The sequence below is a fragment of the Lingula anatina genome, chromosome 4 (assembly GCF_051362555.1).
Source record: "Lingula anatina isolate TDL-2025a chromosome 4, LinAna3.0, whole genome shotgun sequence".
NCBI classification, from domain to species: Eukaryota; Metazoa; Brachiopoda; class Lingulata; order Lingulida; family Lingulidae; genus Lingula; species Lingula anatina.
Genome location: NC_141770.1, coordinates 27,220,957 through 27,241,250, shown reverse-complemented (window position 1 = coordinate 27,241,250; position 20,294 = coordinate 27,220,957). Strand labels below are relative to the sequence as shown.

Genomic DNA, 20,294 nt, shown 5'->3' with positions numbered 1-20,294 from the left:
ATAGACGTTCCCAAGAATGAGATTGCTAAGAATCCTCACAGCGATTTATCTACTCTCAGGTAATATTCATATACTCACATAACATTCAGTTTAGGTAACTGTTATATTTTAACAATTTTCTCCAAATTTTACAGATATTTAAATGAAACTTTAAATCTTGACGGTTATTTTATATATGCTTATTTACGGATGTCAACATGTTCTCTGCTGGCGTTGCCGAAATATGGATTCCTTTTTGGCAAAAATATTCTGTAAGCGTATAGGTATTAAAATGACAGTTTAACTTTTGACTGTTATTTTATATGTGCGGTGCAACAGTAACACCATTTGAGAACATGCGATATTGACATTTAATATGTACTTTGTTTTGTGAATAATTTTTGAACTGCAGGAATTTTATGCTTATTTCTGGGTGTCAACATCTTCTGTTGCTGGCGTTGCCGAAATATGGATTCCTTTTTTTGCAAAAAATATTCTTTAATATGGTCATACTAAGACTAGCCTAAAAAGAATATCACTATATGTATGTAATGACGTCACAGTAGTAAAGTGACACGGACAATGCCTGTAGTCTTTTGACCACTACTGACCAGAACTGATATACAGTACCCTACGTGATGAACTTTAACAACGTTGATGATAATTCCATGTTCGCAGACTGGCGATGCGCTGGATGAAGTATATCTATGTACGACTCAGAACTATTGATTGTTATGGCAGATATATACATGTACAGCCAAACTTGACCTCTCTGTGAGAAAGTAGAAAGTTTCCATTTGATCCGACCTCTTCTAACGAAGCTTCTCTGGCTCCGTGGTAACTCCTGCACCTTGGACACTTAACACCTTAACACTTATATGAGTGTTCGAACCCTTGCTTGAAATGATTTCTAAAAATCGCGGTTGATTACTATAAGAGGAAACTCGTACGTTCGTTGGTTGTGCGGGTCAGTCACGGCGCAGTCGCTAGCGTGCTTGGTGGCAAAAAATACCAACCCATCGGCAAACCATGGTAACGGCAAGTCACGAGTTCAAATCGCAGATGACACATGTCAGTTTATCACAACAAAAAACTGGTCCCGCAATCGAAAACGAATGCAGGCTCTCGTGTGCCTGAGCATATTACACTTTGCATAGAAATCCAGTATAGTTTAGAATAAGTGATCGATTTTGACCACAAAATCGTTATCATAACAATAAGTACATTTGTTATTTCTGTCAGCTACGCAGGGTCACCCAGACATGAGTGACCTGGTAAAATATGTCATGAACAAGACAGACCACTTCTCTATGCCACTTCCAGCGGATGGAGGACCTCTAGCGATTAGCATTGAAATTACAGTCAGCTCAATATTTTACTTGGTGAGTGTAGGTTTGTTGTTACTTCGAACATCTTAACACAAATATCGTATCTACCTGGTTTTAATGTTCATGCAGACAATTTCTCGCGCTGTTTCATGTGACACGTAACACATGTTGTGGTGCGAGAATTACATACGCGTATGTGCATGTACTAATAAAGTAAACGGTAATTACTGACCCCGTTTTACATCGGTGCATGTATAACAGACTAATCTTGAAAAAAAAATTTACACTTATCTTGTATTAATCTAATCTAATTTTGGATATTTGTCAAAGCACCTGGCACACATTAATAGTCAATCAAAATGAACATATGAACACGAATTTAATAAACATATCCTAATAATTGGATATAGTTTTTTTCTTTTTCTTATTTTAATTTTCAATTAAGGACGAAGTTCATGAGACCCTTGCATCTAGAATGTTTTTTCTTCTGGTGAGTGATCTCTAACATACAGTAATTATATCAAGTAAAGGTGAGCTCAGATCAAGATTAGCTAAAGTAATTTTATTACCAATATAAAAAGCATTAAATTAACTTGACTGCAGATAAAACAGGGCTTAAAGACGGTAGTGTTGAAATACATGACGATTACTATGATTCAATTAACAGTGAAAGATTTGATAGTCTTGTTTGCTTAATTTCATCTGACAGTCGGTTTACTCTGGGCAAAGTGTACACTCAAAGTGGAATATAGGTCTGGAAAGTATCATTTTGTGAAATTACTAACAATAATTAATAACCATGCTTGCCCAAGGGGTTCAAACACAAACTGTTTTTTTAAATTAAAATTGTTATTTTGAAACTTGATAATAATAACCTATCCGTCTAGTGAAACAGTATCACAAATTCAAACATGAAGATATAGCAAAATGTAAAATCGCCAACCATTGTTGATCTGTGAAATTAAGAATAAAATACCAGTGCACTAATATAAAAATACTAATAGGTGATTAAAGGTGTCACTTGAAAAAAATTAAATGTTGACTTCAAAATGTGTTTACAAACACACACACACGAATGCGCACGCACACACACGTGTTAATAGTACTATAACTAGTCTGCATGTAATCTCCTGCAGCAATGGACGGACTATAGACTCACGTGGAACCCGGCGGAGTTCGGCAATATTACAATGATAGCCTTACCCTTACACATGGTCTGGAAGCCGGACATACTTATCTGGAACAGGTAAGTGCTGCACCCATTACCTTCGCACTGTCAATTTCATATAGGTATTCAAAAAATGCTGAATATTCTGTTATTTTAAGGCATAATAAAAACACAAATGTCAACATTTGGGAATCAGTGGGGGATAAGGAAAGCAATGTGGAGAATAACAAGTTAATAGTAGATATAGAGTGTTTTTTCGTTGTAAAAAGAAGTACTTTGCAAGATCCTCAGGCTCGTTTTACATATTTTAATTGTGACGAGACTATTTCATAAGCATGTATTTAGAATTCTAATATGCGAGTGCCATTTCAGTGTTTAATGCCGCACTTTTTTCTTGTGCAGCGCAGACGACAACCCGTTGCTCTACAGTGCCTCGTCTGGGGAAGCCGCCACGTGCAGACTATCATCCAGGGGCGCCGTCTTATGGATGCCGTATCGCCGCGTGTCCACTACATGCGGAGTAGATGTTTACACCTATCCATTCGATTCACAGTCATGTACACTTTATTTCTTCTCTCCTACACTGCCAGACGCGTACATGTATTGGAAACCAAAGTCACCAATAGATAACACTAAAGACAGCTTGCTTCCCTCTTCAGAATGGGACGTCACTAGTCTAAATCACTCCACCATTAACTATTATGATAACGAAAGTGAAACCACAACCACTGTCCTTGCACTTAACATAAACATTCGTCGAAACTTTTCCTTCTTTTCTGTTGCAATCTTGCTACCTTCGGCTCTCCTTACATTCCTTACTCTGGCCATGTTTTGGATCCCACCTAGCTTCACGGATAAAATGTCTATGGGTATGTAGACTGTGTGTGTTATATATTTCTACCAATGAATACATAGCTATTAATGTCTCAAATCAGTCTTTACCTCATTTTAGTGATCATAGAAAAATTATTTAACACTTTCAACTTAGAATAGTACTACAAAACGTGTTCATTCCACATTATTCGCATGTACTTGTATGACATGCGATTCACACAATTACTTGTTTGGTTCTAGGAATGGCCATATGGACGTGTCTCTGTGTGAGCCTACTGGTTTTGGTCGGAATCCTGCCGGGGGGAGGTGGAAGAATTCCTTTAGTTGGTGAGCTTACATAGTAAACATTATCTACATGAGTAACTGTATAGCAGTCCCCATGGTAAAATGTTGTAAACCCACATTTATCAAAGTATTGCTGTCATTTATTAGGCACAATTCCGACAATTTGGTTTAATCAGGTAACTGCATGTGTAAAATAACTAATCTAAATAAACGTGAGATTACAGTTAATGTAGAAGTAGGAATAAAACATAGTAAGCTCATGCAAAATCTTTGAAATTTCACTATTTGACTCGCCCTACATTCTGCTGCTAATTGTGCTATGTTTATGTATCGAAAGTGGACTATCTCGTGCTTTTCAGTTTCTTTCTTCATCTTAAATCTGATTCTCGTGACTGTTACGATGATGGTCATGATTGGCACGACAAGAATGGCGGAGAACTGCACCCCCGTGCCACGGTGGCTCAGCAAGGTGAGGTGGCAACGCATGCGCAGTCAACATGTTCTACTAGTACGTTGTCATATTGCCTTCATATAGAGCTGTAGCTGCTGGTTTAAAAAAGATACCTGCAATGCTTATCTACTTGACTATGCACTTGTATCATCTTAGACATTTTGTTGAGGGAGGGGGGTTGCAAGGAATACAGTAGTGAATAGAAAAAGTGAATTGCGTATAGCGAAGCAGAGCTAATGTCGTACAATATATGCGGGCACATGTGAAGAAAATAGTGTGTTTTGTCTTATTTCGTTTTTCTACTGTTTTATTAAGGAAATATTTCAGAAAATAAAGGGGGGGGGGTGACTCAGATATGCTAGGACGTCACGTGACCTACTGTATCAACCTACTGGTTCGTCACTATAGTCAGTTTTGCCTGTAATTATATGCACCTTAAAAGCCAAGCTACATATACCTACTCAGAATATACTTTACCCTTTCAGTTTGGAAAGAAAGTATTGGCGCCCGTGTTTTGCATGCGCAGTACATATCTAGTGCAGGATGGTTGCACTGAAACCCAAGAAAGCTCTCTGGGGAAAGCTTCAGTGGCAGGATCTGCTGTAAAGGATCTCAGCACTGACAGTAACGAGGCAATCTGCGCCACAAGTGCAGAGAACAGCCAGAAATACAGAGAAGAATGGCAATGTATTGCCAGCGTGTTTGATCGACTTTTTTTCTGGTTGTTTTTTACTGCGAGCATATTCTTCACCACGTGGGTTTCAATGTATATTCTGAATAGTTAATTATGTAGGTATTCATAAGTTGAAAAAGTGGCACCTATAACAGCATATCCGTTTATTTCATGACAGCACTGTGTAGTATTGCGAAGTATTTGCGATGTAAAATATTCTTATCGATATTCAGTAAGCCCTGCATGGGACACTAGGTATTTCGTATCTCTAGTCGTGGAACACACAAGCTATGGCCTTATCTTAACGAAATATTAGGTTGCGTTCACAGTGAAACTAACATGCTAGGTAGTTCTAACTAGCTCCGCAGGGACTCCCGTTGCATACACTTAGTTTAAACATTAAAACGCCCAAAATTCTGGCATTAAATAAAATACAGAAAAGCTGCAATTTTACAAGTACCTTGGACACAAGAGAAGGCAAGATAATCTTTAATCTGATTACATTCAACGAGAATTCCCCGAAGTTAGTTAGAACTACCTAGTGTGATAGTTTCAATGTGAGCACACCCTCTGACTGTCGAGAGCTTTGTCAAGATTGTCAATCTATTACCAATAACCCACGTGTCTCTGGTGTGAATCATTCTTATAATGACTGCTGAATTCCAGTATCTCCTGTTCAACAAACTTACTACAAGTGAGCTTGCTCGGGTCCATTGCGCCGCTGCTTGGAAACGATAGAGGCAGTGTGCCTTTAGATGCCGATAGCGGGGTGGCGTGGACGGCGGCTGTTTATGCTGTTTTGTCTGGGACGTGGTGAACATTTCCGTCAGCGGTCTATAAAACAAGTTACAGGTGCCGCAGTTGTCAATTCACTTTTGGTCATACTACTGTTTAATGAAAGAACATTCTAATATATAAATAACCAGGCAAAGGCGTATCTCATGTGCCGCAGAATGTATTCAGTGGGATCTTCAGCATTTGGTCTGGGTATTGTGGCGTGGCTTGTGGTTGTAACAACTGGACAGGACTGCCCACCGGTCAGCTGTCCACCTAGTGCCGATATCAACCAGCGTGTGAATGTCCTTGCAGCTTCTTATTCCAACGTGGCCTTGTTGTTGGAGCGGTTAGAGAGGGAAGTCCGTCAACTGAGCACCGCTATAGGAAATCCAGGTTTGTGACTTTAACCGTGAAATGTTGACATCCGCTTTTAATATGTTCGAATAATATAAAAAAAAAAGCTTGTATTTTGGTGTTAACATATTACAAAATGTAAGCATTTATAATGCAATATTCATTAAATTAAGATCCGTACTTTGAATGTAAACAACATGCCACTACAAAGAGAGCTCATACGAATTACATTTGTGAAATAGACGAAACTATATATATCAACAATAGCTTTTAAGCATACAGGTTTGAAGGTTATGACTAGACTTCAATTGGACCGGTTCCACATCTATGAAATTTCTTATCATTTAAATTGTGAACATATATAATATATAAATAATGCATCTTATCAAAAGATAAGTGTTTAAAATGCCTGGGGCCATGTGACCATTGAGAAAAAGCGCACAACTCTTAGATCTGTAGTTATATGTTCAATATGTAGACAAGCATGGGGAAATGAATAATTACATTAGATAAACTTAAAACATCCTTTCCTTTTGTTGCAAACCTTATAAACTCTAGTGAAATACATCAGGATGAATTGATTTTTTTTATCTTTATTTACATTTCAGATTCCCCACGTGTTGCGTTCTCGGCAGCACTTGAACATTCAAGGGTCGTTAAAACAAGCGATGTCTTGAATTTTGAAAAGGTTATCACTAACGTTGGTAATGCATACAACGCAATGTCGGGACGATTCACTTGCCCGTTTTCCGGCAGCTACTTCTTTACGGCAACGATTTCAACGTCAACAACCGGGGAACGAATTGCGGCCGAACTGCGCAGAAGCACACAGCCCGATGCTTTTCTGATGTATGTCCTTGCTGCGAGCCACGATGATCATAACACTGGGTCCAATTCGGTAATCACCAGGTGTGAGAAAGGGGAGACTGTCCACCTCCAGGCGATTCACGTGACAGGCCCAACTCCGACTCTCTGGTATGCCTGGTCTACATTTTCCGGATACCTGATTGGATGAAAATATATTGAAGCCTTCCTTTCGTACTTCATTTTGCCTGATGTGAAAATTCATGAGCTTGCAATCCTTAAACAGTAACAGATATTTAGAATTGTTGGATTAATTTTTCCTATTCACTGTTTCTGCACCTTTAAAGCCAGCTGAGACTTTTTTATTTCACCTTCATTGCTTAGAAGAACTCTCAAGTTCTCCTCCGTATTAGCAGTATTGCTACTAGGACAGCTCAGAAATCAGATGTTTGTGCATGCGCAATAAATGTGCTTTATTAAATGAACAAAATGGCGAAATTGACAAGGCCTGCATATCTTTACCGCATGTTTGTTTTTATTTGATTTATGGTGTCGTTTGAAAAGTAAATTGGTTTGGGATCGCTTAGTGTATGTTGGCTCTTCAGTGTATTAAAGCAATTCGTATAAACATCAGTCTTTGCTTATTTTGTCTATATTTAAAGGGAACTCTACACACTTATCTGTGTCGCGAGCCATTAAGACCTGCATGGAGCATTGGATTTAAAAAAATAAACGAACAAACATTTAATGACCATTCGACCGGTGACTACCTACCATTTCTCTTCCCCTTCCCTCTTTCTTGTCTCTCTCTCATTGTACGTGTTATTTGACAGGTTACTCAATTTTTATGGTTGTAATGCATTATGAAAAAATAAATATTTGAGCAGGCATTTGAATATGGGAAACTGCAGAAGCGAGCTGTTAACAGACGTTGCTGTCTAGCATATTTGCATATCTGTATAATTTTCACCCCTTTCATTTACTGTTGACATATTTTCGTACTGAAGGGTAGTGTTGTATATAAAACAGCGGATATAATGAGGGATGTGCAAATGGGAATAACAATATTACACAAATGTACGCGTCATCGATGAGATTCAGATATTTATTTACCTTTCCGTGGAGTGGCCATGTAAGTTAAGTTACTCTATATAAAATTCGACCAAGAGATGTTTGCTGAATGGTACCTCTCCCTTAGCCATCACTGGTACTGTAGATACATGATAATATGTTGGAATAAAGTGGTATACGTTTCATTGAATAGACTGACTAATTATTGCAATATTATCAGAATATAATTAAGGGGTTAAATGGTAGTCGGACGACAGCGTCTACATGACTGTAGATCTTTCGTTCTGCAATATGTGAGGGGGTTGATGAGCTTGGGTTCGGTTCATTTTATCACCGGTTGGAAACGACAAATGTGTGGCGATGTTAGATGCTGATAGCGAGGTGATATCAGGGTCGTGGTCAAGACTTCTGTCAGCGGTCACTAAAATGAACGCGGCAGTGTTACAATGCACCTTGCAAATTATAAGACACTGTGTGCATATAGGTTTTACAATTAATATTACACGACTGTTATCGTTGCACAAAATTCCATACTCACTTTTGTACGTTTACTATTTAATGAGATATCATTTGGATAAGACAATTGATAATAACCGGTCTTAAATTTGTTGAACAGTGCCTCAACATGTATTCAGTGGGATCTTCAGCATTTGGTCTGGGTTTTGTGGCGTGGCTTGTGGTTGTTACAACTGGACAGGACTGCCCACCGATCAGCTGTCCACCTAGTGCCGACATCAACCAACGTGTGAACGTCCTGGCAGCTTCTTATTCCAATGTGGCCTTATTGTTGGAGCGGTTAGAGGGGGAAGTCCGTAAACTTAGCACTGCTATAGGAAAGCCAGGTTTGTGACTTCACCCGAGCCTGTCCACTTTTAAGAGAAATGATGACTTTTTGACGTTGCTATTTGAGAAAAACTAAAAATGATCATAAGATATTCACCAAAGTAAAGAAAAGTAAAGATACTTAAGATTTTAAATGTCTTACCATAAAGGGAGTGAACACTGCCGATGGCTTTAGTTGAGAGAATTGCAACGCAGGAAATAAGTTGTCAACGGTGATCTTTAGTATGCGTGCTTCCCGACACGTTTGCTGCACACACAAGGATAACCTGGGGAATGCATTATTAAATTACACAACCGGTTAAAATTATCTTCCCGATTATTTCAAACCAACAAAAAACAGCAGCATTCTTTCCGATCTTTGTTAATATTTCAGATCCTGTACGTGTTGCGTTTTCGACAGTGCTAGCAAATTCAAGAAGCATTACTGTGTAGTGGTTAGCGTGCAAGACTACATGGTAAGAAATCATGAATTCTTCTGTTGCATCTATGGGTTCGAGACCTACTTTTGACATAACCTTATCCCCCCTGCTCCCTATTTATTACTTGTAGCAAAATGTTTAATGGTACGTGTTAATATGTGGAACGTGTTAATATGTGTTCGAAATTCCGTTCTCATTACATTTACAACTTTTTTGTTTTGTCTTTTAAGTGTCAAAGCACCAAAATAGCAAAGGGTTATTACAGAACATTATATACATATATTGCAATTTTCAATTTCTAAACTGTCTTGATTTGTCTTAAATCTTAGCCCATACTTTCCAAGAGCAAATTTCCATCTAGTTTGAGATTTTTTTTATTTCAGCGAGTGTAAACCGAAAAATAAATCTAAGAACGGAGATCTCGTGTTTTGTGTAAAGTGATTTTTCTCATAGGAATAAGGTTTTGAAAAAGAGAGAGAGGGAGAGAAAATAAGAATTTCGACGCAAAACACAAAAGGTACACCCCAGTAGAAAAGGACATGAAATAATATACAGGTACACTGTGCATATATACCTCAAAGGATGAAAATAAGGGATGCCTTTGGATGGTGCCTTATTTTGTTAAAAAAATATCGGGCAAACCAGGCTCATACATATTGTGCAATGAGGGAGGAGTACGCCAAAAATATGCATTTACTAGATGAAAAATACACATAAAATAAATGAATTGTTTTTGTTTCTTCATAAATATGCATATAAACTGCCTATCGGAAAGCATTGTAAAATATAAAGATAAAATGTCATATAAATAGAATAAAGCAAACGTTTATTATATCTTTAAAACTAGTATGTCTCTATATCTATTTATTCATGTCATTCCTTGGTGTAAACTATATAGGACATGCGTTACTAAAATGTTAGGCACGCACGTCCCATTAGGACGTGCATTACTTCACGTAGGACTTACATTACTTGGTAGCCTTCGTCCTACGGACATTGAATCCTAGTAACGCATGTCCTAGGACTTCCATTCCTAGCAATGCATGCCCTAGGACTTGCATTCCCAGGACTTAGTGTCCGGGCGGACTTGCGTTACGAGGACGTGCACTCCTGCCACACCGGCATCTACTTCTTTACTGCAACGATTTCAACGTCAACATCCGGGGAACGAATCGAGGCAGTACTGCGCAGAAGCACACAGCCCGGGACTGCTCTGATGTATCTCCTTGCTTCTAGTTACCATGATCATAACACAGGGTCTAATTCGGTAATCACCAAGTGTGAGAAAGGGGAGATCGTCTACCTACAGGTGAAACACGTGAACGGTCCAACTCCGACACTCTGGAATGCCTGGTCTACATTTTCCGGATACCTGATTGGATAAAAATCAGTTGAAGCCTTCCTTTTGTGCCATTTTTTTTAAACGAAAATGCATTTGATCCCTTCATTGAAACAGATTGTTAACATGATTGTTTTTTTTGCACTCGTTTGTTGCACATGAAAAAAACAGCTAAGACTTTCAATTGTCACGATTTTAATTTTTTGACGGATTTGTTTCCTTAATCCTCCGTAACTGGCATAATAATAATAATTTGTTAGCGAGACTTTGTATCAAGTGTAAACATTTCTGTTAATAACCCTCTGGCAGTAAACGGTTTTGTGGTTACTGGAGTGACTGCACGGGAAAAATGAATATTATACAGGAATATCTATAAATTCACCTGTTTGAGAGAGTTTGTATAAGAATCTAGTTTTCACAATAATATACCGTCATTACTGCATGGTCAGAACACAATATCCGTGGCTTCTCTACGTCCAGAAAGACGACCATTTATGCGGAAAGTTTATAAGAGAAGGTGACTATCACGTTTCTGCAACTTTACCGGGGCGTTTAGAGGTCGTGTCGACCACGTGGTAACTACGTTTTCTCTGCGTTTATTATAAAACAGTTGAGCTGTATACATACAACAATGAATATTTTGCCTTTCTTCTCTATACAACAGAACAGCCAATGTACATTTTCGTGCTCTGGCGCACGTTCCTGTAACTACACATCCTGTGCCATCATTTTGTATCATTCGTTTCAAGTCTCCGGTTTTAAGTGCTTAGTAGGTCATGTCGGCAGTAAGGCATATAGGTTATATATAATCCCTTTGTTAACTGACTGTTTCCGGGTCGAATGTAAAATAAACAATAATTTAAAACAATGGCAATAGCATCCTATTCAAAGAGGAAAAAACATAGGCTGCAATACGCTGATAAATACATTGAGCAACTGGAGTTAAAGCAGAAGAGATTTCGGTTTCGCCAGTTCTAATTTTGCGTTACTGTCTGTCACATGTACCATTGGAGCAAGTGTGCAGTTATGTCTTGGGGTTGCTATTTTCTCGTGCCCTTACTTGTTTTAGTTTGTGTTTCTACATGTACTTCACAAGAAGAAGGAATGGAGGAACGGGTCCGGGGTCTAGAGGCTTTCAGAAACGTTATCTTTACCTGGTTGGAAAGGCTACAAAATGATATTATGTTGATTAACGCTACTGCAAAATGTGGTAAGATCTACGTCTTCCTCTTCCTCTGCTTCTGTCTCTCTTTTTTGTATTCATCCCTTATTCTTTTTCTGTGTTTCTCTCTCCCATACACATTGTGCCTGCACGTTCTCACTTGTATTACCCTATTCTATTACATAAACCTTGTTTTGTTTTACAGGTGTGCCTACTGTCGCATTTTCGGCACGGCTTACCACTTCTCCTCAACTTAAAAGGAACGACAACCTAGTGTTTGCTGGCGTCATCACCAACATTGGAAACGCGTACGACCCAACATCCGGGCGTTTCACCTGTCCCGTTTCTGGCACTTACTTTTTTACGGCAACCATTCTGACGTCATACAACGGCGGAAGAGTCGAGGTTACGTTACGCAGCAATAAGAGACCTGGGAATACCCTGAGTGTCAGAGAAACGTAAAAGCTAGCTTGTAAATATATACCTTGTGATGGAGTCGCTTTTACTAGCTCTGACGAACAGCGACAATCTGAGGGCGTTCTTCTTCAAAATTTTGCCTGGGGCGCTTCCATATTTGGAAGTCACACGTCACAGCTGTGTCCGCCTGGATCCATATTTGGAAGTGATAAGTCTCGTACGTCACAGGTTTGGCCGCCTGGAGCTGCCTTTCCCGCCTAGCGCTGAAGTTATCTCGTGCAGACGAGACAAGAAGCAAAGTGCCTGACGAAGTTTGAATTGAAAATATCTTGCAGTCCAAGGTCAGTGCCACAATAGAAGCAACATTCTGCTTTAAAAACTGATTTGGTGTAGCCATTGCGCAGCCCTTATAGTGGTATCGGGCATACAGTGTAGCTGTCAAATTTGGCACAAGGCAAGCACGTGTATTGCGCACGTGTACATCTCAGGACTAAATGTTCTTTGATAAGCAAAAAATACAAAAACTTTGGATATATCTTTTCTGTTCGAAGAATATTATTTATTTTTTCACTTTACATCTTAAATACAGCAAATAAAATTAAATAAAGCAGAATTAAATCTGTTTTACGTTTCATTTTGGTCTGATGACATTCAACTGCAGATTCACTGCGGAGCAGTTCTATTTGATTGATGGAAGTGTAACATGGCCGCTGGTCACTAGAGCCGGTATTGTTGATATGGGTTATATATGAAATCAAGATCGAGCTGGCAATACCGGAATCTAGAACCTAGGGTACCTGGGAAGGACTTGATGTTTCTTCTTGCCAAGAGTCATGGAGATCACAACAGCGGCTCCAACTCCGTTATCATTCAGTGTGAAAAAGGGGAAGAGATAAACCTTCGTGTTTATCATGTTCTTGACCCGAACCCAACCTTGTGGCACTTGTGGTCGACCTTCTCCGGATATCTGATAGCTTCTTAAAAAACTAAACCTGATGTGACGCAAACTAAATATTAATATTGGCTAATAATTAACCAGCCACCCTATTTTTATTGTTACCTAAAGGTTTTTAAAATTAAAATGATACCGAATATATACACCATTGACCAGTAATTAGTTTTTGAAAACTATTTTCAAATTATTTTCAAAATAATTTGAAGATGGTAGCGAATGCAAATGCAACTTTTAGTTCGAGAAACTTCAAAGCAAAAATAAATAAATAAATAATAATAATAACACGTTATGAGATTTCTTTATTCCACAATTTTAGTTCATCTAAAATGCAACCAATAACCAAATGATGTACCAGGTGCCTTAAAAAGCTGGATCACATGACGTGAATGTTGGCTCAATAAAACAACCTGAAAAATTCCACCATATATTGTTTTTCGTCTGTTTTGCTGTTTTATGTCATGGTTTTATTTTCATCTCAGCAAAGTCTCGAATTCGAAAACGTTTATCACTGATGTACATATGATTTTGAGGCTATTCAAAGAACATGTTTTTCAAAAACTGTTTAAATAGTTCTTAATCTGCAGACAGTAGAGAAACAAACACACACGTGATTGTTATTGTTTTTTACATGTATTTCAGAATCAAAACGTAAAAGAACATTTAGACTTACACCATTAAACACACACAAAAAAAAAAAAAAAAAAAGAAAGAAAAAAAATGAAAATGAAATCCTGCCTTGCTAATGACATATTTGATACGATGAAAACGTTTTATTTAGCTAAATACATAGACATCAAGAAGCATATTGAACATATTAGGATTTTAATGTTCATATAATAATAATAATAATAATGAATAGCTTACACTTGTGATACTACTTTTACTGTAACACAGGAGTTTTAACACCTTAAAAGTGGACTAAACAGTGTTTCAAAAATCGTTATACCAGATACGTTGTTTTCAATCTGCAAACAGTAAAGAAAGGACAAATAATGGTGATTTAAATTGTTCATACGATGAAAACATTTTATTTTATAATAATATTTATGACAACAATAATGATAATTCTAAACACTTGTGATACTACAGGGTGTAGCAAGTATTTTAACGTATATTTGCGCTTTCAATAGACGATAACATTGACCTTAAGCTTGGAGCATGAGGACAAAAGGGCTTGAAAACTTGTATTATTTCCTTTAAACTTTCCTTCTAAATTCGCCTAGTGTTTTGGTACCATCATTGAATTTATTGTAATCGAGTTTGTTTTATGTTGTATATATTGTTATTGTAACCTTCAATAACAACAACACTATTGTATGTATATACGGTATATAATTCTTCGGTAGGTCTAATAATGCATTATACAGTTGCATTGGCATAAATAATAAATATAACTTTTCTCGCAGAGAAAACACCCTGCGCTCAAATAAATTTTGAATACATTGGCATGTGCAATGTCTGATCTGATTACCAAATTTAAATTATTATATAAAAATGAAAATAAAGGCAAATTAATAAAAATAAAGTAAATAAATAAACAGTCGGATAACTCAATTAGGAATTTATCTTTTCTCATGTCCGATGATACGGTCTTATCTTTGATGTATGGTTAGACCCATTAGATGTTCTATGGTTAAAATCAAAGATTAATTAAATGCATAATTGCCATAACAGACCAAGTGACCTGCACTACTTGGCAAAAAGTCACTTTTGAAATATCGTGCAGCAGTCCTCAGACCATGGTTTCTAATGGGTCCAAGCTATGGCGTACAGTACATGTACTGTCAGTCGCTGCATGGTTTTTGCTATATGTTAGATAGTGTTGTTACGGATTGCGGTGCCAATCCAATAGCAAACTCCCAGCAACCCAATTAAAAATAGCCAGAAAAATAAATAGTCGAACACTGCTGCCACCTTTCGCCGCTCCTCCTCTATTTTCTCTTTAGTTTCTTTCTGACGCATGCGCAGTAGTTGCTTGTGACGTATGATGGCCAGTAAAGGGTCACTTTCACTCAGTGTTTTCAGTGCTGTATTTAAGATTTGGTCTTCAGTGTTCGGTGCGGAGGTCACGTCAGGTAGGCATTCCCCAGGGACAGTGCCGCCTTTAGCTGGGCCAATGAGGTTGGCTCTCTGCTTACATGGCATCTTCATACATAGCAGTGGCGAAAGCACACTAAAGGCTATCTGTAAAGATGCATACATGACCAATTCATGAGATTCTTTGATGCAGAATGATAGGAGGCTTATTATACAAGATCATTCCGATACAAAAAATATAAGTAAATATAAGTAAATTAAATGCTTTGGAAAGAAAAGAAATGCATTTATATTACAACCAAACGCGCCTCTTTCCTGATAATATGTGTACCAAATGGTATTTGATTTATTTATGTCTTTCCAATGAAGTGGATCAAATTGCTGATTACTCTTCAGGGCCTTCAACGAGATTCCATAAAAAAAGCCCCCTCAAATGGGTAAGAAGTGCATCATTAACACCCTAGACAAAACGTCAAAAACATGCAGACGGGATGGAATTAAGTTTTAACTTTGAAGAAATCTGAATTAAAACAAATATGGATTATGAAAAATTGTGTTTTAATACCGTTAAAACGATACTTAACCAAAATGACCTGTACCTAATGAAGTTATTTATAAATGAAACACAAACTATGGTGAAAAAAACGAAATAAAACCAATGAATAAAACAACAACGATGAAAACAAATTAAGGTGTTGAATTGAACATTCACCACGATGATAAAGTCTAGAAACAAGTCCTACCATTTTAAGCCATGGAGACACCGGGCTGTCAGCCTCTCGTATCCTGTTTGTGAACACTGAGACGATCATTGTGACCGTTACCAGGACCAGGTTGATTACGAAGAAAAAGCCTGAGGAATAAAAAAGGAAAAGGTGTAAGCAAATTTAAATATCCTGTTAGCTCAGTCTGGGTGATTAACAACAACGTGTGTTCACTTATTCATGTGAATACAATTAACATGACTATGTTAAGATTGGGTATAGTCAGTAAGTGGGGTTTGTGTTGTGGGGGCAACCACTCCTTGGTAATAATAAATAAATAAATAAATAAACAAATAAAACTGAATTTAAACAAATAATCAAATGTAATCTAAAGATTAAACGTTTTCTTGTGTAAGGTGCAAGGTGCAAGTACCGGGGTAAATCCATACCTACCGATCATTGGATGTTCGTTTCCATTTCCAGGTATAACCTCAACGAGTATAAGAAGAATCACGCAAAAACACGTCCATATTGCCATTCCTAAAATGAACAGAAAATATAATAACACTCTTTTTAAGGTCTGAAATGTAAATGTCACTATTTCCAATTAATACATGTAATATGAATTTTCAAAATTGCAGGCACGTCTATATTGACTACCGTTATTTGCAAACAAAATTTGATGAATAAGTGAATTGCCATTTGAATTTAAGTGGCACGTACTTTTATTTTGAATGCTAAGACAGCAAAGCATCTCAGAAGCAAGTTCCCGAGATTCATATGCATAATGACCCGAGGTTTCCAAATGTGTGCCACCTGGTACAGTTAAGAAGGGAAAACCTACCCATGGACATCTTGTCTGTCGTCTGCGGTGATAACCAGAATATAGTCAGAGTAAGCGCCGCCAGGAGCACACACGGCAGCAGCATTACCAGAGAGAAAAACGAGAACCGGCGCTGAATACGAATGGAATATACCAGAAAGGTAATCTTGTCAGGGCCGGTATGGTGATGGACTTTGCTGACATTACTGGCCACCAGTTTCCATGTTGAGGATAGAGTCAGATCGTAATGCTCATCAACAGTGTAATTAGCCAGATTAAAATGTAGATCAAGGACGTCGTCGGTCATAGTGGACGAGTGAATCTGAACGTTACAGTCTTGGTAATCAAATGGATAAGTTAAAACATTTACTGTACACACAGTCAATAGCCTGCCATGCGGCGTCCACTGCACGTTACCGTCCGAAAATATCCGACATTTAACGGAATTAGCCGGACCAGAGCTACTGTAAAGCAATGCATTCTCGTCTGCACTGGAAGCGGTGAAATAAAATTTAGAAAATATATATAAGATTATTTTTGAATACTTATTTTATCTGTAATTCGTAATGTTTAAGCATGTCAGTTATTTTTTTACTATAATATATATACCACGTTTTAAGATAAGAGCATATGATTTATAGGTATTTCAGAAAATCATGATATTCACGTTCTGAATGCAGTTTAGTACTGAGTGCAGACAAAATGATATGTCTTGGTGTTGGCATGTCTGGCTGCTGGTGGGAAAATGATAAATACACATTTAGAACTCGGCTACGTGTAGCGTACGTGGCTTTAGAGAAGAACACCCTTTTCTTTACAAATATCATATATATTACTGATATATAGTACACAGAGTAACAGAAAAATATGTGAAAGATAAGACTAAACAAATATAAACTGACTACATGTAAATAAAATATAACAAAATAGCTTAACCTGTTCGATATGTCTAAGTCAGGAATCCACAGTGACGACAGAGGCAGAGCAATGCTGGAAATATTTCCAAATTCTGAGGCGTTCCATGCCAAGCGTCCGTCGTTCCATTTCTAGAATCAGGTTTGAATGGAAAGGCACATTTGTTTCTTATTTCAATAAAAAAATACATGCATTTTGACCTTGGTGATTGTCGTCGTGTTGTCTTATTGTCAAGAACATGCAATATTGTTAGATTAAGTGTCAAATTAAATTGGAAAAAGTGTCTAGGAAAAAAATTATAAAATAAAACAATATCATAAGATGCAAGCATTTTCTCTGAGAACCCAAATTTACTTACCACTACGAAGATGGCTGAAAATGACAACATCTGGTACACCTCGTCCTAAATGAAACAGAGTACGATCATAGAGAGTACATTGGTTACCTTAAATACTTTGGCAAAGTGTTCGCCATGATTTTGTAATAGTTACCCGACCTTGGGGTAACTGGAGGACAACTGATCTAGATCTGGCTGTCAGTCAACGTACAACTTTACGAAAGCACGTATCCGAAAAAAAAAAACTAATAGCAAATGCGTTATTCATTTCATAGTACACTGTTTCAACCCCCAAAACATTCTCTCAGCTTAAAGCAGAACTTAATCGCATTTATACGAAAGCCCCCGTTACTGAAGCTGTGTTTTTGAGGAATTTATCTTTAGAATTGAAAAATCGTAACAGCTTACTGTATATAATTACTAAAGTAAATAGTGTCTACCACTTACTGTTTAAAATACCCCGTAATCTATCCCTGGAAGGTCATGTGCCATACAAATTACTTTAAAATATGTGCAGAACGTTTTTGAGATACCTTGTCCACAAACAAGTTAACCGACGAAATTTGGTAAACAATAAACCTACTAAATTGAATATCTGGCTTAAGTACATCTGAGCAGTGACCGTAACGCGTCCAGTATCTCTGGACACGGGCATCACGAGGGGCCTGGACCGGGCTGTCACGTGGTCAGTCAGTCTATCCAAGTCTTCACTGCAGTGGACACCTGGAAGTTGACCATTGGGCATGTGCTTCATGTTTATTTTAAATGTGCCAATTACAATAGATAGGACTAAAAATAAATAGAAAGAGGGGGATAACGATTGAGGAAAGAAGTATAGACAAGAATGAAAAGTAACTACAAATGTTTAAAAAGGAAAAGAAAATGAACACAGAGAAATGAACGGGGAAATGAATGAACACAGAAGCGAAATGCACTAATGGACAAGCTACTAAGGAGATAAATCAGGCCTACCCAACTAGCAGACTCGGCACCTAAGGATCCTGAATTAACCGGTATATCGGACCACACTACCCGTTTTCAAGGTGTGTGTCAGATCGCATTTCGGAGTATCATACCCCAGAACAAATTTTGTAGCACGACTGCGGGCTCATCCACGCTCGGCTGAACAACCTTAAACTGTACTCTTACTTTAGAGTACTGTCTTTTATTGCCTCTATGGGGTTATATGGGGACTTTACGACATTCGGTTTGAATGTTTTAACCACTTTTGATAGGGCTTTTTTTTTGCATTGTATTAGATAAATGTGGCAGTCTAAGGTTCATCTAAGTGGCTTCCTAATTTATGCACCCGGTTTTAAAATCATATAGCGATTTTACGACAATTGTTTACTATCCAATCAAGGTGACAGCCGAGCGTGGGTTCATCCTGTCGATGTTCTGGCTGATACTCCGAAATGCGATCCGACACACACCTTGAAAACGGGCAGTGTGGTCCGAAATATCGGTTAATTCAGGATCCTTAGGTGCCGAGTCTGGTAGTTGGGTAGGCCTGTAAATGGATAAAACACTTACGCATTGGGTAGTAATGATATGCCTGTCCCGCGTAAGAATAACCACAAGATGAACATATTTACCTGTGATGAACAGTGTGATAGAGAAATACAGAATTGTCCTCATGGTGATTGATCTCATGCTGACTGCTGTCCTGACGGTAGTCGTTCTCTAATTGACGATAACAGAACACCAAGTCATATAAATACGCAGTGCTCTTACCTTGATACTGAACAATACGCCCAAACGGAAATAAAAACTCTTTAAATATATTTGAACTAGCAAACTAGAAGCAATATGCAACAGAAAGGAAACGATTAAAACACAGGTGACTCGATTCTGAATTCCCCAGGGTGAAGTAATGAGCATTGCTCTGTTTGGAAACCATGTGTCATCTGCAAATTGCAATCCCAACATTCAATCTTCAGAGTGTATATCTGTGATGTTCGGCATCCTGTTTGCCTAATCATTAACAAAAGCTCATCACAGACTAATGGGCCTCAAATGTTAGAAAAGGCTTTTACATGTTATAATACAAGATCAATACTTTTAGGTCTTTTTAAAAAGGGTTTCAATCAGAAAAGTGATTTAGATAAATGCGTGAATTATCGACCCATGGATGGAAAGATAATCAATTGGTTTGACGCCACCACTCACGCATTTCCCACCCAAGACCTCTGTATGCCGCTATATGGGATTGTTTAAAAAAGAAATGGATTTTCCACAAGGCAAGTGCGTGACATTCCTCTTTCAATTGATGAACGAGTCTACGGAAAATCAAACTGATGCATATACTGCACACTTTGTTAGTATATACCGTTGACCATATTTTGTCAGTGACATTAATGATATATTATTTGTGAACATCTAATTATAATTTTATAAATAAATAAAATTGATTAAAACTTTCTTGTCAGGTAATAAAGAACGTGCTTCACATTTGCAGTAATAATAACGATACCCCAATCATGTTATTTGTTTATTTGAAAAGCCTTTTTATAATAATAATAATAATAATAATAATAATAATAATAATAATAACTTACAACATAAATTATATTTTTTTGGATAAAGTACTAGAGTAAATAATTTATAAAACAGTAAATG

General features: G+C 37.6%; 2 protein-coding genes across 2 annotated transcripts; one reads left to right on the top strand and one right to left on the bottom strand.

Annotated features, from left to right (window-relative positions):
- The first annotated feature begins 5,406 nt into the window (after positions 1 to 5,406).
- LOC106159612 (complement C1q-like protein 4) lies at positions 5,407 to 7,281 on the top strand. The gene is made up of 2 exons (XM_013535927.2): positions 5,407 to 5,888; positions 6,458 to 7,281. Exons 1-2 carry the CDS (start codon positions 5,660 to 5,662, stop codon positions 6,862 to 6,864), a joined length of 636 nt encoding a protein of 211 aa, XP_013391381.1. The 5' UTR covers positions 5,407 to 5,659; the 3' UTR covers positions 6,865 to 7,281.
- A 5,866-nt stretch (positions 7,282 to 13,147) lies between these two features.
- LOC106159617 (neuronal acetylcholine receptor subunit beta-3-like) lies at positions 13,148 to 19,484 on the bottom strand. Its single transcript, XM_013535932.3, has 8 exons — positions 19,271 to 19,484; positions 18,259 to 18,398; positions 17,697 to 17,741; positions 17,360 to 17,469; positions 16,445 to 16,914; positions 16,054 to 16,140; positions 15,640 to 15,749; positions 13,148 to 15,043 (listed from the first exon to the last, which is right to left on the bottom strand). The coding sequence occupies exons 1-8, from the start codon at positions 19,326 to 19,328 to the stop codon at positions 14,672 to 14,674; spliced, it is 1,392 nt and encodes a 463-aa protein (XP_013391386.2). The 5' UTR covers positions 19,329 to 19,484; the 3' UTR covers positions 13,148 to 14,671.
- Between the last annotated feature and the right edge of the window lie 810 nt (positions 19,485 to 20,294).

Bases quoted from the DNA above. Each gene is read 5' to 3' on its own strand.
- LOC106159612 (XM_013535927.2), top strand. From the start codon at position 5,660: ATGTGCCGCAGAATGTATTCAGTGGGATCTTCAGCATTTGGTCTGGGT. The intron at 5,889-6,457 runs GTTTGTGACTTT...TTTACATTTCAG, and splicing joins CACCGCTATAGGAAATCCAG to ATTCCCCACGTGTTGCGTTC.
- LOC106159617 (XM_013535932.3), bottom strand. From the start codon at position 19,328: ATGAGATCAATCACCATGAGGACAATTCTGTATTTCTCTATCACACTG. The intron at 18,399-19,270 runs GTAAATATGTTC...GTCAACTTCCAG, and splicing joins TATCACACTGTTCATCACAG to GTGTCCACTGCAGTGAAGAC. The intron at 15,750-16,053 runs GTAGGTATGGAT...TTTATTCCTCAG, and splicing joins AAACGAACATCCAATGATCG to GCTTTTTCTTCGTAATCAAC.